We start from the raw sequence: 26,452 nt of genomic DNA on the forward strand, positions 1-26,452 counted from the left end.
AAAAAAAAAAAAAAGAAAAAAGAAAAAATTTCTAAAAAGAAAGGAGAGACTATTTGACTAGACAGAGAAAAGAAAATAAAAAGCAAAGACCAGGATAGGTATGGCAGTGCACAGCTGTAATCCCTGCTACTTTGGAGATGGAGGCAGGAGGAATACAAATTCAAAGCAGCCTGGTCAACAGTGAGATCCTACTTCAAATAAGATAAAAAGGGTGAGGGGTGCAGGTCAGTGGCAAAGCACTTGTCTAGCATGAACAAAAACACTGGGTTTTATCCCAGGTATTGGGGGACTGGGGATGGGGCTGAGATCATAGCTGCAAGAGACATCTATACCATTAAGCCTTGGGAAGCAAAAAGACTTGGAACTATAATTCTGTGTGTCTCTGGAGAAGGGAGGTTCAAAAAAGCCAGGAAAACTTTCTGCTAGGTTCTTACTTATGCTCGTATAAACATATACTAACGAAGTCTAAATAACCTCATGTTCTAATGCAAAGGAATAAATAACCCTCACAGCTAACCCTTCCACTTTTTTTTAGCAATATCAAGCAAGACAAGTGAATGAAAGTCATCCAAAGAATTTTTCCTGTATAAATACTTACTTTATATTTCTGAAGTCATCACAGACCAGGAAGCAGAAGATTATTGATATTAACATTATCAATTTCACCAACAAATTACCCTTTGTGGGGGGTTTGAGACAGGGTCTTGCTGTGTAGTCCAGGCTGGTTTTGAACTCACTATGTAGCCCAAGTTAGATTCAAATTCATGGCGATCCTTCTGCCTCAGCCTCCTGAGTGCTGGGCATACAGGCATGTGCCACCATGCCCAGTAAGATCTACCATTTATAGTATATTAGGCACCATATTAAATATCCTACATATACTGTATGTTTTCTTTCAATCTCATAATAACCTTATATAGTAGGTATTATCTTCACTTGCAGTGAGAAATTGAAGTTCAGAGAAATTCAGTAATTTGCCAAAGATCACACTGCAGTAAATTAGTTGTCTGACTCAAAATTAAGTGCTCTTTGTATCAGAAAAAAATCAAGCCAAAACATTTTAACAGTTCAAATCACCTTGGGATGTTACAAACATCCAGGAGACATGAAGAAAAGTCAGTAAAGATAGTGCAGGGCCCGACTGGTCATTTACAAATGAGGCCACTGTGCCCACCACCCGCTACTGCAGAGCTGAGGAGCAAAGAAGGCATGGTTATGGTTTAAGACAGGTTAAGGGTTCCAGGGACCCCCACTGGGTGTCTTCCACCACAGAACTCTACCAGGAAGCTCCCATCTACCCCTGCCTGAAGTTAAGGCCAACATTTTATGCTGCTAAGTTTTTATTAGACTTCTTTAAATTCTTAAGTTACTTGCTTTAACTGTTTTATCCTAACCAATTCCTTAAAGAAATTTTCATTTATTTTAACCAGGACTCATGAACTTTTAGTCTTGAATATTATGCTTAGTTTCACTTAACTTACTTTTTAGTTGCCTATTTTGCTTTTACAACCACATCATTTATTTCTGTGTATTTGATGGCCTCCCATAAGTTAGATATACGGCACATCTAATTCTTCTTTTTTGGTTTTTATGTTTGTTTAGAAATGTGACTTTTAAACTTTGTTTAACCCAGACAATTTAGAATCATCTTTTTTGAAGGGTTTATTCTCTTTTCTAAACAGTAGACTGGAAAGCAGGGTGTAGTGGTAAAAGCTATGGAGTGTGTTTAGATCCTAGGTAGGCAAGTTATTCTTTCACTAAACTTCCACCTTAACCCTAAATATATGGTAGAGACCTTTAAATATTTTGATTTCACTTACTCTTTAATGTTAATTCTTATCATTTTAACTGGGAAGACTCTAAAAGCCCATAGATTAAAACAACCCTCCTTAATAACAATCCTATCTCCTCAGAGAACAACACAACTGAACCTGATTTTCTTTCTCCTACTACACAGCAGACAGTTTTTTTGCCAAGGAATCCCATGCATAACAAAGCCATTGTCTTTGTTATATGTAATCTCTGTAGCAGCATAAATAGATTTGTAAAGGGAAGGGAGGTGCTCAGAGATTCTACCTGGGAAAGGACTGACAAGCCAGCTTCCTGTATTTAAAGGATATACTCCTTGATACTAAATCTCCTGATGGAACTTCTGCTGGGAGATATTAAAGGTGATTAATCATCAAGCTTTCAGACATTTCACATTTCCTAGTTACTGCAGGGTCAGTGGCAATAACTTATTCTCACTTTTTTCAATATAAGAACAAAAGAAAGCAAAGAGAAGCAAAGCAAACAACAGCTAGTATCCCTCAAATTTAAGGTTTGGTATTATGTAAAAATCAGCCTAACATTTTCACAAAAATAGTATTTATATAAAAATGAACATTCAAATATTTCTGTTGGTGTTCTAAGGCTTGTTCAGAAATGAAGCAGAAACCAGTTATCGTGGGAGGGGAGAGTGGAAAGTGATGTGTGTGTGTGTGTGTGTGTGTGTGTGTGTGTGTAAGTGTGTGTGTGTGTGTGTGTGTGTGTGTGTGTGTGTGTACGATAAGAAAGACATCTCTTATAGGTAGACTTTTTATGTTTGCAGCCAGTAAATAATAGTAATCTTGTAATGTAATAATGTAATAATAATTTTGAGAAGGGAGAATTTCAAAGGACAGAAAGAGGTCTAACATCTAGCATCATTATTAAAACAAATTCCAACTCAGACACATTCAGATTTTTACTGTAAAAAAAAAAGAAACTGGCAAAATCCCATCTTTGGTTAAGAGTTCAAATCAATCCTAAAGTTCTTCTGTTTAACTTTACTGTTAATATCTGTGAATTGAGACATAGTTAACTTTAAGTGACCTTAAAATGTTTCATAAAATACATTAATAATTTTCATTTATCCTTAAAATTTCCAAGTGAAGGTGTCAAAAATGAATTATAGACGAGATGACTGGATCAAAATATTTTTGAACAGCTTAGCATTACAAATGTATCAACACAGCTTTAAGAATCCTAACCTTTGGTGTTTCTCTATCAAAACATAACCATGTCCAAACACAATCAGCTGACAAATGATTAATAAAAATAAAAACTCAGAAGAGGAAAAAAAAATCATGGTAAAAGGACTTGGGTACTAAGTTTATAGTCCATTTTTAAAAGGATTAAATAACCATGGGAACTGTGAATAGAGAAAATAATGTAAATGTTATAATCTAATGAAAAACTAACTAAAATTAAGAAAGCCATAAAAGAAAGGCTGGGAAGCAAGGGTGAGTGATGTGAATTTCCTTACAGACATGGCATCATGTGTATCATTAAAACCAAAATGTAATCATGAACATATAGACATAATAATTCTATCTATTACAATTACTCAGGCTTTTTAAATGATAGATTTATCAAAAGGTAATATGGTAATGCATCACTTATTTGAAATTTAGAAACTCCTCAGTTTTATATAAGTTTTTTTAGAAGAGATTGAATACTATATTTTTAAAAGCAAGAACTATTTTCTAAAAGTATATCAACATAGGCAAAAAAAAAAATCTAGAGTGATGTTCACCAAATGATAATGACGGTTATTTCTGGAAGATAGAATGAATATATTGTAATATTTTCTTTTAAAATCCTTCTGTGTGACTGTCTGTACTGCATTATTTTAAAAAATGAATATGTATCACTTCATGGAAACGTTTTTTAGTAAAGAAAAATCACATTTAGATGCAAGTGTGTTTGTTATGCACAATTTATATTTTTAATAATTTTCATAATTTATGACCTTAAAAAATCCTCGATAAAAACTTAGAGAAAAAATTTTATTCATCTCAGAACAGAAAACATACCAAGATTTGTCATTGTCATTGTAACATGTGCAGCTAACTACATATAATAAATTAACTTTGTTCCTCTTTTCAGAAACCCAGGCTATGGAAAGATGCCAGGCGGTATGATGTCAGAGGATGGGGCCCTGGAGGGGCAGGTACAGAGGAGTGAAGCCATGTTGTGATACAACTTCACTTCTTAAAACCACTGCAGAATTTAGCTGTCAATCACATCTCACTCGTTTCTGCTTTGCTGCTGTCACACCACCTGCACCAGGTACTTACTTGTCTATACCTCTTTCAGTTTTATTTTCTTTCTTTGTACATCTGGGGATCTGTCACAGCAGTGGTTCCAACCTTGCCAGCACACTGCAGTCATGGAGGGAGCCTTAAACCATACTGATGACTGGGTCCTAGCCCCAGCGACTTTCATTTAATTGATCTTAGGTACAGTCTGAACAATGTGATTTTTCAAAGTTCCCCAGGTGACTCTAATGCGTAGCCAAAGCTAAGAACTACTATATCACAGTCTTTTTTAACCTTTTCTCAGCTGTCTCTGTATCCCTGGAGGTCTTTGCTCCAGTTCTTCATGTTCACTTTCATCCACAGGGACAAGAAAGATGATAAATGACCACATACACATAGTAGCACTACATGGAATACACAAAATCTCAGTCCAAAGACACCAGGGACATCTAGTATTCAGGTACCTTATATTTTGTAGCACAAACGAATCTAAGAACATAAAGCCTTTTGTGAGAAGAAAGAGGCCAGACACTCATAATATCTTTAGGAGTCTTATACTCCTGGGAACACTAAAAAGTGATTAAAATCCGGCTGAATTAAACTCAGGTGGCCAAGAGGGAAATGGAAATAGAATTAATTCCTAGTTTCAGAACAGAACTGGCTTTTAAATGCTTCAGTAGTCCCTCTCCTACCTCTCGTTGCTGCTGGTTCAAATTATGAGAATTTCTCTGGCAAAGAGCAATTGTCTCTACCGTGGTATCTTCAACTTCATTCAGTAAGGAATCCTCTTTGGTATCTAGATTCACAAAGAGTACAAGCATCACTTACGGATGTTACTGATAATCTCAGAGTTTCTGTGAAAAATTAAAACTCTTCTTTTCCTTTGCAAGGCCTTGTTTTTCTTTTCTATATTCATCCAGAAGACTTGACACTGAGGTTTAGTATAAAAAAATAGATCTATGTAAATGTTTGGCATTAAAAATATACATAAAGCACATCACACTTAGCATTTTATTATGCTTTAGCTATTGGAAGCATATGTGAGTTGGTTAATAAAGATTATCTTTCCCCTATCTTGCTCTATCACCTCTTCCTGTATTTCTTAAATGTAGTGATTTCCCCCAAGATACTGTCTTAGTCTCTTTTCTCTTTGCAGTTTTCAATTATTACAGCCACTCTTGTATCCCAATGTCATGTCTCTGTTAAAAATTTTCAAATACATCTCAGCCTTTATTTCATTCACAATCTCCAGGTTGAATTGTGGGTCCTGAGACACAATCCACATAGGTGTCCCGCACGCATTTTAAACTTTGTATGTGCAAAACAAAACAAAACAAAAACACTTTGCGCAAAATCCAGTTTTACTCATTAAAATCTGCTCCTCACCCTACATTTCCAAGCTGTTAATGGAATCATCTTTCAGTCAATTAGTTTATGTCTTCATCTCCCTCGATACTTTCTTCTCCTTACTTAACTTCATATATGCAAATGCCGATTTTGTTGATTCTCCTTCCATGCACACCTGTACCCACTACGTCTGCCCTAGTGAACTCTGTACAGGTCTGTGCCCCTGCAACAGTCTTCATTGACTTCCAGACCTTACCTCCCAGATTCTCTTTTCGGAAACACTCATCCCAATCACTCCTCTCCACAAAAACAATCAAAGATTCCCAATCCTTAAACAGAGAATGTAAACAAGCCTCTGATCCTAAGTAACAGTAAAGATTCGGGTGCATTTTCTTCCCCTCTCTGTGCTGGTATTGCTGACATATTTCCTAATCTCTGAGGTTCTAGCCAGGCACTTCAATACTCAGGTCCTACTCAGCCTGGAAGACCCTGTCCTGCTTTGTCTAATAAACTCCTCTTCCTCCTTTTATACTTAAAGGCCATACCTCCCACAAAACTCTTATCCACTGGCTGCAAACAACAGTCTCCTGGTTTTCCACACTCCTTTGCCATTCTCACTATACTTAAATGTCCCATGTGACTTGCTTTAATCATTTTTATGTGTGGATGTCTCCTTCGTTAAGACTGTAGTTCTTCAGGAAAGGGAGAGCTGCTTCAGGCATCCGTGTATAGCCCAAAGGAACTAAGCACAGTGTCTTGCAACTACCAAGAATTTTCCTTCAAAATTCTTAAGCATAATGTGGAGAATGAATTGAAAAGCAGATGACTATTACTGGTGTGACTAGGAGACTGTTACTGGAAAATGTATCCTCACTGGAATTTTAAAAACATGCAACCTACAAATCATTGTAGCAATTTTGGGGAAAACATTCTCCTTACTTTTCTATCACCCTTTCCTGTACTGTATGCAAAATTATTCTCAGAACATTAAATTTAAATAAATAATTACACATCTTAAAGTGCAATAAATCTAATTAAATTGACAGAATACATATTGATAGTTCAAAAAGAATTAAATGTCTAGTTAGATTATCAATAAGGAAAAGTCAACCAAGTATTTACTGCAGTTCCAAAAAAGGTTTAGTGTAATTCAAGGTGATGAAGACACAACACAGATTCTACTATCTCATTCCTAACCATAAAAAATATAAATGATTTAGAGAAAATTAGGGGGGGGTCAGGGATTTGGCTCAGTGGTTCCACTGCCTGCCTTGTAAGCACAAGGGCCTGAGTTTGATCACTGGTATAAAAAAAAAAAAAAAAAAAAATTGAGAGAGAATTAGGGTAAAAGTGTATCAAAGGACTGTGTGAGCCAAGGGATGAAAGAATAATGTTGTGTTAAAGAGGCAGGATAGTCTAAAAACCACCTATCAAAGGATTTCCCTGACTTTCAGGTAAGCTATTTTGAATTTTAGTGCATGTGCTGCCAAAGCGAGCACAAGGTGAGCTATTTGAAAATGTCATGGAATATAAAAGCAAACAATCTGATTAAAAAATGGATAAAGGTCTTGAATAGATATTTCTCAAAAAAAGATATACAAATAGCCAAAAAGAAAATGAGATGTTCAACAACATAATCAGTAGAGAAATGCAATCAAAACTACAAATGAGATGCCATCTCCCACCCAATAGGAGAGCTGCTATCCTTGCTCTGCCCACAATCCTCCCCCGCCCCAGCCACAAAATAAAACTGTTGGTGAGGATATGGAGAACCTGTAATCCTTATGTACTCGGGGTGGGAAGGTGAAATGATACAGCTGCTATGGAAAACAGTATGTTGATTCCTCAAAAAATTAAAAGTAGATTTACTACTTATGAGCCTTAAAGACATTTCGCTGAGTAAAATAAGACTAACAGAAGAAACACTGTATGGTTCTCACAGTGATCAAACGTAGAAAAAGAAAGCAAAGCGGAAGGGTGGTTTCCAGGGGCCAGGGGAGGGAGGAATTGGTGAGTTGTTGCTTAATGAGTACAGATTTTCAGTTTGGGGAGATGAAAAATGTGGGGCACAGATGGTAGTAACCATTGTTTAATAAATTGTTTAATAATGTGAAAGTACATAATGCCACCAAGCTATATACTTAAAAGTGGTAAATTTTATTTTACATTTATTTTACCATAATTTTAAAAATTTATTTAAAAAAATGTCAAAGAACATACTGTGTCAAAGGCACTCAAGATTCTAAACTGTCAAGTTTAACTACTTTGAGCAAAAATTGTGCAAATTCAGTATAGAAACACTGGCTATTACTGATTAGCAGTTTTGATTTGCTGCTATTCATCATATTACACTAAGTTTTAAGATGCTAATTATGCCCCTCATTCTCACATAACCAAATTACAAGTAGAGAAAAAAATATGTACTCAAAAAGATACTCAAGAAGAGTAAACAGTGTCTAATTTACTGTACTTTTAACTTCACAAACAATTGGCACCACCAAGCCATGACAGTTTAAATTAGTTTTCCTATTACTGATGGAGAAAACTTTGTAAATAGCAAAACCTACAAAATGTCACAACGTATAATGACTTCTGCAGTTCCTAACAGCAGTTTGCTTTGTTTACTTCAGAATTAACAGACACTGGAGGCATTAATAACTGAGACAGCTGGTCTCATCCTGAGAAAACAGAGCACATCAAGACCCTGAGCTCCAAAGTTCTATAAACTACATGATTGTAAAAGTGTCAGGGTGAAAAGGACCTTTGTTAACTTTGCTTTCCTAACTGGGAACACCCCTTCCCCTGGGCTACAATAGATAGCTAGATGAATCTTAAAGGTAAATTCCCCTAACAACAAGAAGTGCTAGCTACATCTGGGTTAAAATTTAACTATCTGCTGACCATGATTTGTATATCAGCAATGTGAACTGTGAGAATGAAATGTAATCACCTGAATAAAATCAAGGCTATAAAACCCTATCAAAGAAGGAGCTGTAACCCAATGCATAGTCAATCCTGGCACTGCTTTTAGGTGTGATCAACCTTTGTCGACAAAGTTAACTTTTTCTTATTTTACTTCCATTCTGCACCTCTCTGTGTGTCACTTACCAATTCCTTCCGTAACATTATGAACACCCGAAAACTAGCTAAAATTTAGATTCATGTGAAAGTGGATAGACAGTAATTATGCAGATGGTTCAATGTAATTATTACTTAATAAAGGCAGTTTATTGAAAAATTTTTAAAAACCTGAGGTTTGTGGAAGAAAAAAAATGTATTACATTCAAGAACTTACTTTCAGCTTGATGTGTTATCTCTTGAAGCTTGCTCTGCAGTCTCTACATAAAAATAATACAGGAGGTAACATGAACACCTTATATTTCTATTCACCACATTATTTGAACTAACACATTTTAAAGCTAAAAGCCCAAGAAGTAGTAAAGTTTTTAAGATGCTCCCTTACTATAACTCAGAAGTGAATACTGTGTGTGAAGCTAGCAGTATGGGAAGGGACCCAAAAGATCAAGTATCGCTTATTCTGCCCACGTCTGTTACCACCACCACATAGTTGTCACTCAGAGTTTTTAGGCACAGAAATGAGGATTAGGATTTATCTATGCTCTGGATAAGGGTATAAAATTTACTAGGTTATGAGAAAAAGGGGTAGGCTGGGTGGACAGGAACAAAAAGAAGCAACAAGGGTCTCCCCATAACACAGGGTATAATCCTGGGTGTGATTTCTCTCCAAATATGTAGCTGTAGCATCTGCTGCTCTACTGAATTCTAGATCTTAAGATTCCAAAGGCTTCTTGCTACGTATTTGAAGCTGATACTAATATGTCCCATCTACAAAAGACTTGCTGCTTTTTAAAGGGTCCTTTATAGGACAGTTATCTAGAATATATAAAGAACGCAAAACAACCAGCTCCCCCACATATAAAGACCTAGTTCAAAAATTGGCATCTGAAATGAACAGACATTTCTCAGACAAAGAAGTAAAAGCATCAAGTAAATATATGAAAAAATGTTCCACAGCACTGGTCATTCGAGAGATGCAGATGAAAACAACACTGAGATTCCACCTCACCCCACAAAAAAAAGGCTGCTATCAAGAAATCACACAAGAACAAATGTTGGCGGGGTTGTGGGGAGAAAGGAACCCCCCTCCACTGTTAGTGGGAGTAGTGGTGCAACCACTATGGAAATCAATATGGAGATACCTCAAAGAACTAGGATTAGAGGTTCCATTTGACCCAGCCATCCCTCTTCTGGGTATCTTTCCAAAAGAATTAAAAGAATCATATCACAGTGATATATGCACACCCATGTTTATAGCAGCACAGTTTGTAATAGCTAAAACTTGGAAAGAGCCCATTTGCCCATCAGTTGAAGACTGGATAAAGAAGATGTGGTTTTTCTAAAAAATGGAGTACTACTCAGCCATAAAGATGAAAAACTAGATTCATTCATACGAAAATGGATGCATATTGATATCACACTCTTAAGCAAAATAAGTAAGTCACACATGTGGAAATACCAAATAGTTTCTCTGGTGTGAAAAACTATAATTGTAAATAAAATCCTAATGGTGTAATTGACAATGTGAAATTGGAAGAAAGGGGCTAAAGGTGTAAGGGAAGTGGGAAGGGTAGGGGAAAGGAAATAAGGGAAAAGAAAAAAATACGTGAAAACAAAAAAAATGGAAATAAAGTTTTTGTAAATAGGGAAGGGAGGAGGGGGGTGGAGGAAGGGCAAGGTATGGGGAAAAATGAGAACCAAGATTTGTCATGTAAAGGTACAAGTTCCCAATGATGAATGTAACTGTACTGTATACCTAAAATGCACTGATAAACTCAATGAGGGGGAAAAGAAGCGTCCCTTATAGATTAAAAATAACAGACTATTAAGGTAGATTCACCATTCTGTACTCCTCCTCACTTATACCAGGGTGAGATGATTCATAAATTCTAAAATATACCCCTTCCATTTCCATGGTACTGGATACTGAATCCAGGGCCTTCTCGCTGAGCTATAGATCCCTATTCCTTTTTAACATTTCTTATTTTGAGACAGAGTCTCACAAAGTTGTCCAGGTGAGACTTGAACTTCCATCCTCCTGCTTCAGCCCCACAGGCAACTCACACCTGAACTACTGTGAATGGCCTTCCACGTGCTCTCTGCTTTCCGTTTTTCTCTCCCTTCTTTTCATCTCACTCCCCATATCCCCACCTAATCTTCCACAGCCAACAGAGTGCTTTATGAAACAAGCAAGTCAGTTCTTTCCTTCACAGTTCCTTAGCATGTCCCACAAAGTCTGCTCAGATTTATATCCGGCTCTTGTTCCTGCCTATCCATTGTGCGGATGAGTCCTAAGCAATGCGGCTGGCCCTCTCAATAGCCCACACTTCTTTGTATTCCCAAGACTTTTCAAGTAAGGTTGCATTCTTTGCCAAGATCTGCTGTCTCTCTCTCCCTATTCATGCCAGGAATACTTTTGTTTATCCTTTAAAACTAGCTTCATGGTAATGTTAACAAAAAAATTTCATATTAATTTCCAAATTAAAAGAAATTAAGAGCCTATACAAAGCTGCTGAGCAGTATTCTTCCTGGCCTGTTTTAAGACCATATGGCTAGAATGTAGAAGTTTATTTTTTTATATAAATAGGACATCCTTAATCTATTCCAAGCTGAATGACAATGTTAAAAAAGAAAGAAAGAAAACAAAGGGAACTTCCTGGAGTGAAGGTCATGTTCTCCATCTTGTTTCGTATAGGTATTTTGTCAAAAACTCACCCAATGGTGCACTTAAAACTTATGTTTGGTTGAATGTAACTTTTCTTCAAAAACTTTTAAAAGTACCACAAAGAAATACTGAATTCTGTTCAATGATAAGAATGATAAAAATGTTCATGAGTAAAATGTACTGTTGTCTGCAATTTACCTTGAAACAAAAGAAATTAAGATGGCCTGATGAATGGATAGACAGAAATATGACAAGACAAATGCAGTAAAATATTACCTTTAGCATTATTGAGAAGGCACCAGGAATATCTCCTTTCTTTTCCAATAGATAGGCAGTGACTTCATGGAGCTGATACTTTTGAGTAATCTAGGAATAATGAAAAGATAAACTTTTCTTTAAAAATCTTGTTTGTGGAGTGGGAAGACCTCATTAAAGATGGGAAAACCCTGATATGATGATAAAGAATTCATACCTTAGGCTATGTACAAAAAAAAGCAACCCAAAAAACTCTGCAATGAAAACTATTTAATGTAAAGTGTTGGACACATTCCCTTTTAAATTAGGAACAAGGCTATACAGCACACTATTGCTGCTTCTACTTAACAATATCCTAGAGGACCTAGATAACTGCTAAGAGAAGAAAAAAATGTTAAGATCGGATAAAAAAATCTTAAGTGCCAACTTTCTCAAAAAATATTATTTTTATAAAATATCTAAAAGCTAAATGAACTAAAAAAGAACTCAGCCTAACTGCCAAATAATACACAAAATGGTGTGGAAATAAGACACATGCACAAACTTAAATCTTACAAGAAACTACTGATAAATTTTTAAAAAGTCCCTAAAATTCAAGCTCAAAGAGGCCAGGATAGATTGGAAGAAGGCATATCCTCATGTATAAAATCAAAGATGAGAGAACAGAAATTAGAAAGAACTAGAACTCAGAAAAAAGAGGGGGGAAAAAGCAATAGAAAAACAGGCAAATTATACGAACAGAAAACCCAAGCAACCATTAAACATGGAAATATGGTCAAGGTCATGAGTAATCAATAACACTGATCATTGTATCAAAAATTAGAAACATCAATTAAATCCCCGGTACCAAAAAAAAAAAAAAAAATTAGAAACATCAAGACATGGGAAAACAGTAAATTGCTACTGAGGAAACATTTAGGAAATCAACAGGGCAATACAGTATTAGTAGAATTTAGCTACTCTATTCCCTAGATACAATCTCATTTCTAGGTATAGCATTTAAAAACTTTGTGTGGGTAAACAACAAGACATGTACAAGAAAAAACAAAGAAGATACGTACAAGCATGTGCACTGCTGTACTGTTTATAACAGTAAATGCCTGGGAACATGCTAAGTATCAACAGAGAAACACACTGGCATTTGTATTTAATAGACTACTAGATGGCTATTAAAGTGAATAAAGTAGAACTGTAGGTATAAAACTTTTAAAAAGCAGTGATGAAAGCATAACAACACTGACATAAAAGTTTTAAAAAAGCTATCATGGCTTTTCCCCACCAGTGGTACCAAGGGTTGAACCCAGGGCCTCACAAAAGCTAGGCAAATGCTCTCCCACTAAGCTGTATCTCTAGCCCCATGCCATGTATTTTATAGGCACATATACAAATACAGGAAAAATTAATATCAAGAGTTGAAAGGATAAATACCAGCTTTACATAGGTGGTAACCTCTGAGGAGAAAGGAGAAGATAAAGTGTGCTTTATTTGTTTGTTTGTTTGCTTTATTATAATACCAACAAATTGAACCTAGAGAGTACCGAGCTACATCCCAGGCCTTTCCATTTTTTTTTTTTTAAATCTTGAAGCATGGTCTCCTTATGGTGCCCAGGCTGGCCTTAAACTTGTGATCCTCCTGGTTCACAGCCTCCTGAGTAGCTGGGATAACAGGCAAGACCACAACACTTAACCAAGAGTGCTTTATTTTTAAAACAAACACACAAACAAATGACAACCAAGATCTGAAGCCAGCATAGCAACATGCTAATGTTGGTAGGAACACATGTATTTAATATTCTGCATTTTTCTAAATACTTAAAATGATTCATAATTCACTATCTTTAAAAAGTATGTGGGCAATTCAAGAGGTAGATGGCAGAAAATAAAGGTTACTATTTGTTAATAGCAAAAAAGGAGACATAAAGATATCTTTAAGATAAACTTTAAATGGGGAATATTCTGGCCTCTTAGAGTGGACTGTGTTTATATAAGTGTGTGTACACTCACACACACTCGCACTTTCATTTGGAAATAGCACAAAACAAGGCCAGAGAATCGCTGCTGGTTGCCCTTAGCCTGTTAAGTTCTGTGGCTCACCAGGACCATCCAGTTATCAGTGCCTCCAAACAAGAGCCTGGTCTTTGCCTTTCAATATTTTTACTGAGTTCCTTTTTCCTGGCCTATTGTGTTGACTAAAATTTCTATAAAGGCTGACTCTTAACAGTGATGGATGTGTGTTATTTCTAACTTTAACAGAATAAATGCAGAAGCACGGTTTGAGACAGGATGGAAAAAGACAGGCATAAAGAAGACAAGAAAACTCAATTTTTATCTCCCTTATCACCTTACAACTTTGGGTCAGATTCCAGCTCAGCTTTGCATGCAGGCTTGTTAATCATTTAAGCAGTTTTCATGTTGTAAGTTTTATTAGCCCTAAATTTACCTGGCATATTTCATCTCCTTCTGGACTGAGGACACCAAGATAAGACTGAATAATTCTCAGGGTTTACAGAGACACCCATTTACCAGCTTTAACAGTGTCCAGTTTCAGAACCCCTGTGGTGATGCTTACAAGTCTCCAGCCTTGTCCTGAACCTGTAATTGCCTTGTACAGCCTTCTAAACCATCCCAGGATGAGGTCACCTCCCCAAAGGGAATGATTACCCAGGACAGGGCCTGAGGCTTCCCTCTCCCAAGCAAAAGCAGTCATCTAAGGGGAACCAAACTTCCCCCTCAAGCCAGAGGATTCCTGCAGAGCTATGAAGCTAGAGCCGAGATAATGACGGCCAGATCTCGGTCCATCTCAGCCAACCCTTAACAGGTGGCCTCATTTTAATTTTTTGTAAACTAGTCAGTCCAAACCTCTTCATCAGAGTGAGCAGCCCCTAGCTGTTCCAGCCATAGTCCTTTCCTATTCTCCAACTCTGCCTAATAAATCTGCCCGTGCCTCATACTGGCACATCCTGACCTTCTTTTCCTTAACAAGTGTCAAGAACCTACTCAGCGTGCTGAGCTGAGGCCCCAGCTTCTCTTTGGAGGAGCTCCTTGGATGTTGTCTGGTGACAAGGTTATCAGCAATTACTGAACGCACTGTGGAGTCAAGCGTATTGGGTTCCATCTTTGGCACAACCGCTGACCAGCTATCAATATCTGCAGTAACCTTATAAATAAGTCTTCCTTTGCTCACCTGGAAAATGGAGACTGTTTAGGAAAAGTTCACTTTGTCTGTGTTTTGTACACTGTTGGCCTTACCTGAATAGTTTCTTCTAGTCGATAGCACTCAAGGACTTGCAGTGTCTCTATAACTTGGTTTGGACTGAACTGACATAAGAGCTCAATGAACTGCTCTGTCATACTGGGAGATACTTGCAGCGATTCCTGATTTACATGAATACCTTCCCTGAAAATAAAAGGCAAGAGTCCCAAATTGTATCATTATTCCATCAAATCTGTAATTCAAGGATACACATAACAACCACATTACATTAAAACTGAGACTAAACTGTGAATGCTAAGTCTTAATGTTACTTGGGCTATTCAGGTAAACTACATGGTACATCAAAAGTATCTAAATAGAAATATTTCTAAGTTTACACTGAATAATTACAAAAATGATATTCTTTTGAGACCCTTTTAAATCATATGAAAAGTTTTACTTTTCTCTAAAAATAACAAGAAGATCAAAGCCAGTCTAAACAATATGACCCATAAATAACTGTACATAACCAACCATCTTCTAGGCTCAAAAACCACCTCTACCATTCTTCCCTAACAGCAGTGATCGCATTACAATGTAATACTTCTTTAATTATCTGTCTTCTCTCAAAGACTACAAACTCAGTGAGTGCGAGTACTCAGTGACCTTTTCACTTATAAATTTTCAAAGTTAACTAGTGTCTGGCATGTGGTGTTCTGTAACTGGTTCCTAGCACACAGATCCCGAGTCCCTTGGATTCTCCAATGTGATTGGTATTCTCTTAGAGTGAAATGACTAATGGCTGGGATGTATGTGTGTGCACACATACACCTTCTGTTAAAACTGACCAAAGAAAGCATATGTATGCTTTGTGAAATTCTCCCTTTTACATACATTTGAATGTTTATATCTTTATAACTGATGCTACTGTTAAATTCTCAAAAGAGTAGATAAGGTACAGGTCTAAAAGACATGCTTTTCATAGCCATTAATATTAGTAGTGAGTATGTTGCACAGCAGACTTCAGGGTACCCTCTGGTTGGGGGGCTGGTTGCTGTGGGAACAGTGTGATTAGAGGGCTGGAATTTTCCATTCCACTTCCACCAATCTCCAGAGAAGGACAGAGGCTAAAAGCTGATCACCACTGATCACTGAGGTAATCAGTAATAAAGCTCCATAAAAACCCAACGGGAAAGGGTCTGGAGAGCCTCCAGATTGTTGAACAGGTGGAGGTTCCCAGAAGATAGTAAGTACTGAGAGGGTATGAAAGATCCCAGCCCTTGCTACCTACCTTGCACTATGCATCTCTGATATCTACCTGTCCTTGTGTATCCTCTGGAATGTCCTTGATATGGAATATGGCACTAACCATAGGTACATGGTGTCAGAATGGAGTTACACCACAGGAAACCCAGTTCCACCAAGGAACCGTTGGATTGATATGTGAGGAAAATCCTCACACACATTTTGGTGACCGAAACAGTTTGGTTTTTCCTATATTGTCTCAGAGGGACAAGATTTTTGTCTTAAGAGAACACTATTAGATAAAAAAAAAAATGAGAATGTTAACCATTGTGCCTCCATACTAGCCAGAGTACTTTTCAGATTTTCACACCAAACTGTTGTTGTTGTTAGTAGTTTATCATCAGACTTGTGGTACTGTATATGTCTTATAAATGTCAGACCACACAGCAAATTAAGATTAGATATAAGCATCTGCCAAAGAATCACTTAATTTTTCCCAGAACATTTATTCACAAAACCATTTATATGAACTGAAGATGTGAATATGCATCAAACTACAAAAAAAATCACCCAAATATTTTGATGTGTTAATTTACAGGGAAAATCATGTGTCTGATGTGAAATGATCAATATAATCAAAACTATAATAAACTGTACTATTAATGAATTTATATCTATTTCTGACTGTTGCTTATTAGCTCTGCACATAAACATGGTTTGTTGTATGCATTTTCTAAAGCTATTTCTGTTATTCTTCTATTAGCCACCTGCTGTGCCACATACTCACCGTTAACATTAATGGCTATCAAAATTATGTCTTTTAGACCTACACCTTATCTACTTTCTTGGGAATTTATTTTAATAATAGCATCAGTTATAAGGATATAAACATTCATATGTATGTATAAAAGGCAGAATTTCACAAAGCATACATATGCTCTCTTTTGTCAGTTTTAACAGAAGGTGTATGTGTACCTTGTAGCACATGCATACACCCTCATACACCCTGAAATTCAGGCTGGAGAAATACGTATTTCCACTATTACTTGGGTTGTAAAATTCATTTTAAATTATAACCTTGTACAACTGCACCATTTCTGGGGAAGAATAAAAATATATAATTAGTTTTGAAAAACACTGAAATGATTTTAAAATTCAAATTCTGACAATATTTCTTTTGATAAAAGAAATGTGCTGGAATAAAAAGAGGCTGGTCTAGTTCCTCCTCCTTTCTCTAAAAACTACACACAAATAGGCCAGCCTAGAGTATTCCTCTGTCTCTCTAAGGAAGATGATTTAACAGTTTTTCTCAGTACTCATCGTGACAACTCAGAACAACTTTGGCTTAGCCTAAATTTTGTTTGTTTCAGTTCTCTGCTCATTCCCTAATATCCAGTCCTTGGAAATAGTGGAATATGACTATTAGTACAGTATTTTCTTTTTATCAGGACTGGAGCTGGAAGCCAAGGAGCACTAAACTGCATTCCCAGCCCTTTTTATTTTTCATTTTGAGACAGGGTCTCGGTAGGTTACTAAATTGTCCAGAATGGATTTTAACTTGCTATCTTCCTGTCTTGGCCTGCCAAATATGTGGGATTACAGAAGCGTCCCAACATGCCTGGTATTGTTCAGTACATTCAGATCGAGAATTCAGCTATATCACTCATAAGACATGAGAATAAAGAAAACTGCTTCTTCTGTAGCTTTCATTCAAACCAAGATGGTTTACAGTCCTTTTTGCTGAACTGATTTTTACACACATTCTCTGTTAGATGCTATCTTGTACCAAATGGGTAAAATGTACAATCTGTGTGAAAAATGTGATAATTACTTGTAGCAAAGACAACATCTAAACTATAAAATAATAAAAATAATGCCTACAACCTGACAACTGACAGGCAGAAACCTGCTCTTTGGCAAGAAGGAATCCAGTGGCATCCTTGGGTTCCTTGCAGTTCATGATGACTGCCAGAGTCCTTTAGCCAGGAACATCTGCAGTCCCTTACAAGTTTTTATGAGGCAGAGACCAAAGTAGACAAGCACACCATTTTGTGTAACAGCAAAGATTCTGACATCAAACCGATGTAACAGCAGATCTAAGATAGTCGGCTTAGGGGATTTGGTGACTTTCCATCTCCGTAGTTTGATTAACCAAGTGCCAGAGTATACTTCAAATCTTAATAAAATTTTTGTTACTCCTCTGACACTCATGAAAAAGAAAGTATCATTTTGATTGTTCTCTTGTATGGACAGGAAGAATGGATTTTATAAGCTAACATAAGGAAGAGCTTGGGCTAGGGATATTGCTCAGCTGGTGTACTGCTTGCCTGGCAAGCACAAGGGAAGGAAGGAAGGAAGGAAGGAACGAAGGAAGGAAGGAAGGAAGGAAGGAAGGAAGGAAGGAGCAAGCTTAATGATTTTAAGGACAGTAAGAATTATTTAGCTCCATAGTCATATTGGGAAGATCTTTCCAAAGCTGCACAGACTCCATTTAAAAGTCCACCAAGGAGCTTGGGCTGTAGCTCAGGATTTAATTCCTAGTACCAAAAACAAAAACTCCCATAGGGTAGCTACAACAATTTTCCAACGTATCATGATTAGTAGATAATAATTCTGCAGCCATCTTCATCACATATATTCTTCCTAATGTAAAGTTCTCTTTGTCACTAAGATCTGCTAGGCATCTAACAAGGGCTGTGTGGCCCAAGTTAAAGAAAAACTGGAAGGTGCACGCACTGGCAACCCAGCATAATACCTACACCGGTGCACTTTCAACCAAATACAAGTACTGTGATCCCACCACAGAGACATTCTTTAAATCAAACATTTTCCAAAAGTTGTTTTCAAAAAGAAAATTGAGAAAGAGAGAGAGAGAGAGAGAGAGAGAGAGAGAGAGAGAGAGAGAGAAAGAGAGAGAGATAGAGAAAGAGACAGACAGACAATATGAGAATGAATGAGCATGCAGGTGAAGTTGAAGGCTGCGATCAATTTGCTGCCTCTACAACCCACGAATGCAGAACACAGATTACAGCAATTCTGGGGGGTCGAAGGAGGGGCTACAGATGAGATCTTCCTCACAGCCCTCAGTAGGAACCAACCCTGCCAACAACCTGATCTCATCCTTTTAGTACCCCAAACTACAACAAAATAAACTGCTGTGTGTTGTTTAAGCCACTGTTTGTGGTGCTCTGTTAAGGTAGTTAACTGACATACCTGCCCTCAAGGGAAACTTTGATCAGCACCTAACTGACTAGGGTTTTACCACAGCCTAAATGGCCAGAGGAAGATGAAACAGTCAAATGGCATACTCTATTCTAAGATTCTTGTATTACTCAGGAAGTGTTACAGTATCATTTGTAATTGGACTTGGATGAGTTATAAGTGTATCCTACAAACTAAAGAGCAACCACTAAAAAAGTTTTTAAAAAGGGAAATATGAGTGTTATACTGAGAGGTAAAAGTGGATTCATATAAAATACCCAATTAAAATCAGAGAAGTAGAAAATAAGTGAAAGCCAACAAAAAGAAAAGAAACAAAGATCAAAGACAATGACAGAAAACAGTAATATATTACTAGAAACAGAGTTTTAAATGCCACAATGAACCTTAAAATGCATCTTTCTCACTTAAAAAATAGAGGAATATGAGTAGTTAGAAAGATTTCTTTAAATACAAATTAAGCAATTTTTTGAAATTTTACTTACAACCCAATTATATCAGAAATTTAAAAAGCAACGAGCAAACTCTTCCAAAAGACCAAGAATTACTCTCATTTTTAATGTTAAGAACATTTTTTCGGGCAAAGAACAGGGTGAACATTATTTATATCTGTACGTATTCTCCGTCTTATCCTTTAGTCACAGGTAGTATGCGCGCACCCTCAAATGCTACACATTTTTCCTGCTTAGCATTACTTTACACATTGCTTCTCAGCCTTTTGGCTAAGATCAAGTATAGCATTACTTTACATTCACATTACCATGTTTACCAATCTGGTATTAAATTAAGCTCACATAATACTTCTGTGTTTACTTGGCCATCTTTTCTAGGCCCCATTTAATAAGGATATTTTAGTATTAATCACTTTTTAAATTTCAGAGTATTTCCTTAAAATACATTTTCCAAAATGGAATCATTGGATAAAGCACATGTATAACCTTATATATTTTAATTCATGTAGATAAGTTTCTATCAAGAAAATAATATGAAGAGTGAGGACCAAGTACTCACAGGGAGGAATGGCACTGTGTGGTTTATCCTAGGAGCAAATAGTTCAGTACTGCTGAGAAATAAGGCGAAGAGAAATGGGAGGATGGGAGACAATGAACCTGTACAGGCAGGACTGCATCAGGTCATGAAGGGCCCATACAGAGGAGCCTGAATTTCACCTTGGACAGAAAGAATGGCAAAAACTCTGGGAATGAGGATGAGAATATTACCGCTATTTGCTTGTTGAAAATGGAGAAACAGAGGCATCAGGAAGGCTGGTTGGGAAACCAGTCACAGAAACAAGAAGAGAGATGCTGAGTGCCTGAACCAGGACAGGGAGCATTGTAGACAGGAGGCTTCGCACACAAGAGACATGGAAGAGGCAGCTCGTAGGTTTTGTTGACTGACTGGTTTGTGTAGTGTGGCTGAGAAGGTGCAGAGACAGTAAGTAAAGAAAGTGAAAATGTGATTATCACTTTCAGATTTTACTGTAACTAGGATTTCCTGCTTACTAGTCTATCTCCTTCATTAGAATGAGCAGGCTCTAAAGGCAAGGGCCTATTTCCTTCCCTGTGCCAGGGACAGTGCTTAAATACTGTAATTTTGAGACTGCATGTCAATATCTCAAAAAATACCCACAGAAATACTGACAGATTCAACTAAAACCCAATGTAGAACCATTTTTATAATCTATAATTTGCTTCTTGGCAAAGTTACTCATTTTCTTAGTAATGTTCACTTTTTCCTTTATTTTGATTAAAGACTTAAAAAGACAATGTGATGTTTTATGTGGGGTTTTTTCCACCTACAGGAAGGTGGTATTACATATTTCAAAGGCCTCTAGGACCTTGCTAACAAAAGGATAAATCGACATTACCAAGATCGCACTGAGGAGAGCATTTTGAATATAAATATATCTGCACATCCTCTTTGTTCTTTACACAGCTCAAAAGCCATCAGTGTCCTTTTTATTACCCTTGAAACTTGCTGCTGCACAAAAGGCCTGGGCCAGATTTGAATATATCAGAACTCCTGTGAGAGTTCCTGGCCAGCAAGAGGCCACAGGGATGGGGGCGGGGCACACTCCAAGTAGCAGCTGCCCCAAGGAGAGATGGGAGGAAGAATGATGCAAATCCTTTCTCTCCTGAGCTGCCGGCCTCATTTCAGGCAAGTAATTTGTTTCTGGAGGATTAACCACCTTTCCACCCAAAGCTATGTAATCTTTCCATGTGCAGATGCCATCAATATCTTTGTAGGTCAATTAATTCTACTGATAAAAGTATTATATAATCAAGATAACTTAAATAAATTGGGTAAAGGCATAGAGAAATACACAAAAGAATTTAACTAGCTATGTTCCTTTAAGTGTTGTTAAAAAAATGACCCTCTCAAAAATGATTCTCAAAAACAACTCAATGTAAATATTAAATCAAGTATGTATAAACTACATATATAGGAGTAATGATCCTTGTAACTCAGGCTTTGGGAGCGACAGCAAATAAAAAAAATCTGGTAAGAAATAGTCTTCAAAATAACTATCTTCCTTTTCCCTATTCTCCAGAAATGCATAGGCATTTCATGGGGAAAAAACCTGGAGCTTAAAAAAATAATAAAAAACAAAACTATGACTTAAGAACAGAAAAGGAGAAAGCAAAGACAAAAATAATCTCAAGTTGGATGCCAGTGAAAGCTGTGAGGCAGGGCCAGACCACCTACTTTTGATGTTCTTTGTCCTTACATCTTTTTCCATACTTGTGTTTTTCCTGGTATGTGATGCGACTCTAACCTCTTTGGTTAGTCAATAAGCATAATGCTGGACCTCAGAGGCAGGTGCTTAGACAGGCTGAGAGATTGGAGGACTTACCTCAGAATCCAGGCCCCAATGATTTCCCATGTCCCCCTCCAAGCGAGCAGGGAGAGGCTTTCTGTAATGTTCCGCATTTGCCTAAAGTCTAGATCCACTAAAGAAAAACAATTTCTTTTGTCCTTTCCCTGAGCCTTGAATAAATCAACTCATATCTTAGGAAGCAAGAAGTTTGTCAACACACCGGGACAGAGTTTTGTCACACACCACTGTCCTCTAGTTTCATCTCACATAGAAATTTTCACAAACCATTGCCATTCTATGGGCCAAACATTTTTTCCTTGGCCACAGCCTGTTCTCCAAGCCCATCAAGGGCCCCTAGAAATTATTTTCTATTCTCCTAGAAAGGGTCCACATCCCTATTTTCATCTCCTGTACAAGAGCAGGTAACCAAGGTATATAATGCCGAGATTGTGGTTCATCACACTTTTGATTTTCCTCCATGCTGTGATTTTTCCCCCTTCTGCATGTAAATAAGTTTGTTCATCTTTTCTCCTAATTAATCTCTCTTGGTTTATTCCAGTGAATCTTCAGAGGGCAGAGAGGAAATCAGTCATTTTTAAAAGGCTAAAATGTGATGGCCAGTCAATCAGAGATTAATGTAAACTGGTCCACGCTATCTGCATTCTCCTCATGTTTGAAGTCACTTGGTATTAGAGATTATTTCTGTGTATATGCTTGTTCCGTATGTATTCATATTGTGTGTATATGCCTCACTGTACAGGTGTCAAATACTACAAATACTGACAAAGCAATGAAAGCATTTTGACTGGGTCATGGAGAGAGGTCATTGAGATTTTAGAATCTGTGAAGAATACTATCTACAGGTGCTTAGCACCTTACAGCAGAAAACCTGAAAAAGTGCATGCATCCTGTGCCCCTGGAAAGAGGGGGACAGAAATGAGGTTAAAGAGGACACAAAATAAACATTCTATAATCCAAAACTCTGTCCAAGAACAGCTCTGAGAGCAAGAAATAGAGAAATTCTTTTTCTACACTCCCTCTGCATTCCACCCTAACCTCATCTTCCCCCCTCAATCTAGAATTCAGTACATTATTTGTATTATACATTTATGTTATGGGCTAACTAGACTTTTGTGGGTTAGGCTTATACTATAAGACATAAAGCAAGAGGACAAAATATGATGAGCTAAGGAATTGGGATTCTCAAAGCAGGAACACGAGGTCTCTGACAACTGTATGTGAATCATATAAAAGTGAGCTTTTAAAGAATGTTTATATTTTTGAGATGGGGTCTGGCTGTGTTGCCCAGGTTGGTCCTGAACTCTTGAGCTTAAATAACACTCCCACTTTAGCCTCTCAAGTTTCTTTTTTATAGGTGGTGCTAAGGTTTCAATTCAATAATTTCAGGGCTCTTAACTGCTGTTAGGTAAGAGTAAAGCTGGACATTTTGCTGTACTGAGAGTGTGGTCTTTTCAGGTCCTGCTGCTGTGTGAGGGGTACAAGAGGAAGCAAAAGGGCTATGGCTGCACTGCTTCTCTCTGCAGTGGGTCAGGGAAGGCCTTACAGCTACACTGATGTCCCAGGAGAGGAAAGTGTGACAAGTTAAATTAGAGTAATGTCCTTGGGCTAGGATTATTTTAAAGAGGTTAAAATATACTTTTTTTCTCACATAAATGTAAAATTATTTTTGGTGTGTTAGTAAACAAAACAACATTTATAGTACTCTGAGAGTTCTGCCCTATCAGCATCTTTCCAGTGTAGGTATAGATCACGGAACACATCTGCTCCTTCTGTGACTTGCCATTTCTATTATGATGAAGTTTAAGTAGTGACTGTGATACCAGAGCAAATGACTATACTGATACTTATATTACCTAGTGCTGGTATCTTTTTATTTAAAAAAAAATTTGGTCAATATCATCTTTGACATTTTATTGGATTTGAAAAAAATGTCAAGTTCAATGCCAAGCTTCTTGTGTTCTTCCAGTTTGAGTATCTCCAGGTAGAACAGTTGGAGAAAATGACTTCGTTAAAAAAACATATCCCAAGAAGAGAATGGTTCTCCTATTGGAGGAAGCACTGGTGAGGGTCAGAGGGAGCTGTGCCACGGGGAAGAAGGCGGCCAGGCTCTGCAGAAGGGTGAGGTATGCTAGGGGCTTTCTTCCTCCTCCTCTCAGCTCAGTCTGTGCCCTTCTCTCAGGTTCCCTTGCTCAGCTCTCCTTGTGCTCTCTGTAGTTCTCTCCCTTTCTAACTCTGATTCTAAGCTATTTCCATCAGTTACACCTAGAAGTAGACTAGAGCCCAAACTGGCTCTGAGAAAAATACAATTAAGAATTAAGAAATTCTAAAAGACATCTAACTTTAGTAATAACCTGAGAGTGGGAGTGAAAACATAGATATTTTGAAAGGGTCTTGACCTGGGATGGAATGAGGTACTTAGACAGCTTTTTCCAACCATGTGCACACACATTTGCTTGATTCTAAATTTAAAGGCAGCATAGCCTTCTCAAGATGTAAATGATTGAGCTTTCAAAAAATTATTTCAATCAACTGAAGTACTGCATAAGTATCTACCATTTAAAAGTAGCAGAGGATATGGAAATAACCAAAATTGCTATTATAATTAATATAAATAGCTGTTTTCCAATGGTCAGCATATATGTAATAAAACCGAAAATTTGTACATCTAATATGAAAGCTATGCTGTCCCAAGATATATTTAAGATTAAGTATGTCTGTGCTTAATTCTCAGCATGCATTAAAATATCCTCCTAATACTGGTATCCTTTTATTTAAAAAAAAAAAAGCAAGATTATTTCACCATCATCTATTTTGGGCTGGGCCCAGGAATATGTATTTTTGAAAGCTCCCTTAGTGATCCTGATACATACTTCTGGTCCAGTTACTGTTTTAGAGATGTTACATATTATTACACTCAACTTCCAAAGTACTCCACTTAGCTGTGGTAAAACTTAAGATCTCACATGCAAAGCTTACAAACACATTAGTAATGTCATCTTCATCTGGGGTTTGTTTTCTTAAGTTTCACGGTAGCAACTGAAAGACATTTAAACTTCTTTTCTATACCACCCGGAACTTATTCAAAATTAAGTGGAGTTTAAAAGGTAATAGATTTAGAGACAGGCTGGGAAAGAGGAGGTTTCTTTAAATAGTAGAGCCACCCATCTACAGCATGGAATAAGGAACAGGCAGGAGTGAAGTTAGGATAGAAAGGGGAAGCTGTTTAGTTAACAAATTCTGAAATGGGTCCTCTTGGTATGGCTTCATTAGTTTATTTACATTGATGAGAACTATGTATTCTCATGCTGAGATAGAAAGAAAAACATTACCTCAATATTTGTTTTCAGATCATGAATAATTTTTATGTAATGGTTACCCCTATTAATAAGTGAATATTAATAATTCATATTGCTATTTGAACATCACGAGCTACTATCTTAAATTCAATTTATTTCCCAACTGCACATTATACAAAGTTATAAAAAGGCATACCTTGGGTCAAGAAGACTCCTCAAGAATTTAAAAAGCAATACCTGGTTCTGAAAGGAAAAACAAAAAATACAATAAAATATTAAAACAAAATTTCCAAATTATATATACCATAGTAAAGAGCCATTCTAGGCAGTTCCTTTAAAATGCAGAGATCTGACTATTTCCATTAAGCCTCTGTAGAGACCTAAGGAATTCCAAAGAATCATCTGGAGAACCTTGATGTTTTCTCAATAGTTCTAATCACTGTCACACATTCAATCTTGAATGGAGAAATATACCTGTCTCTCCTTCAAAAAGGCCTGTAATGAGACACATCACTGAACTATTCCCCGCACAAGAACCTTGAAGAGGTAGTGGTGGGTGCTTTGAACCACTCTGATAAAATTATTAATTCAGTAAGCTTGTAATTCTTGTGTTCCTGTGAACCTGAGGTTGTGTGATGTGAATTCTGAGTTCTAGCTGCAATGCCTTGCTATCCTCCTGGTTACAATCACCTGCGACAAGACAGTTAATCCACATAGGGTTTAAGGCCCAAGTTAAGAGCCACCGCCAAAACAAACCCATGATCTCCACAGTATAATCAAATACACAAGAGATGACAATCAAACCGAAATGTGTTAGCAATCAAAATGCCGTAATGCCTGGGCTTTGCCTCTGACACTAATGAGCTATGTGACTTTGCACTGTTGCTTAACCTTTCAGCATTCCATTTCCCTACCCTACATGGGAGAAACTCCCAGCAGTATCTTTTCTGCCTTCTGTACAGGGTAGTAGTAAGGGTTACATGAGACAACCCTCTTGTATTACATAAATATAAGTAATGGTTCGAAGTTCTTGGGAAGCTTACACAAAAAGTCATTGCTTGGTTTTCCTCTTTTCCTGACACATTGAAACTTCATCTGTAAAAAGCAGAGGATTTCCAAAGTGAAAAGGATTAATGTCATTTAAAGAATGACATTTAAGCCGGGGATTTAGCTCAGTAGTTCCGCTGCCTGCCTTGTAAGTGCAAAGACCTGAGTTTGATCCCTGGTACCAAAAAAAAAAAAAAAAAATTGAAT

The 26,452-nt window shown here is 37.1% G+C and overlaps 1 protein-coding gene across 6 annotated transcripts in view; it reads right to left on the minus strand.

Annotated features, from left to right (window-relative positions):
* The window catches only part of Vps8 (VPS8 subunit of CORVET complex), a 201,850-nt gene that overhangs the window by 55,115 nt on the left and 120,283 nt on the right, over window positions 1-26,452 (minus strand). For all 6 annotated transcript variants that reach the window (XM_010624234.3, XM_010624232.3, XM_010624233.3 and 3 more), the window contains 5 exons: window positions 25,395-25,441; window positions 14,656-14,803; window positions 11,428-11,517; window positions 8,704-8,746; window positions 4,754-4,857 (listed from right to left, as the gene is read on the minus strand). In XM_010624234.3, the coding sequence (XP_010622536.1) occupies window positions 4,754-4,857; window positions 8,704-8,746; window positions 11,428-11,517; window positions 14,656-14,803; window positions 25,395-25,441 (432 nt within the window). The remainder of the gene's footprint in view (window positions 1-4,753; window positions 4,858-8,703; window positions 8,747-11,427; window positions 11,518-14,655; window positions 14,804-25,394; window positions 25,442-26,452) is intronic.

The sequence above is a fragment of the Fukomys damarensis genome, unplaced genomic scaffold (genome assembly GCF_012274545.1).
Source record: "Fukomys damarensis isolate Sample0158 unplaced genomic scaffold, DMR_v1.0_HiC HiC_scaffold_12, whole genome shotgun sequence".
NCBI classification, from domain to species: domain Eukaryota; kingdom Metazoa; phylum Chordata; class Mammalia; order Rodentia; family Bathyergidae; genus Fukomys; species Fukomys damarensis.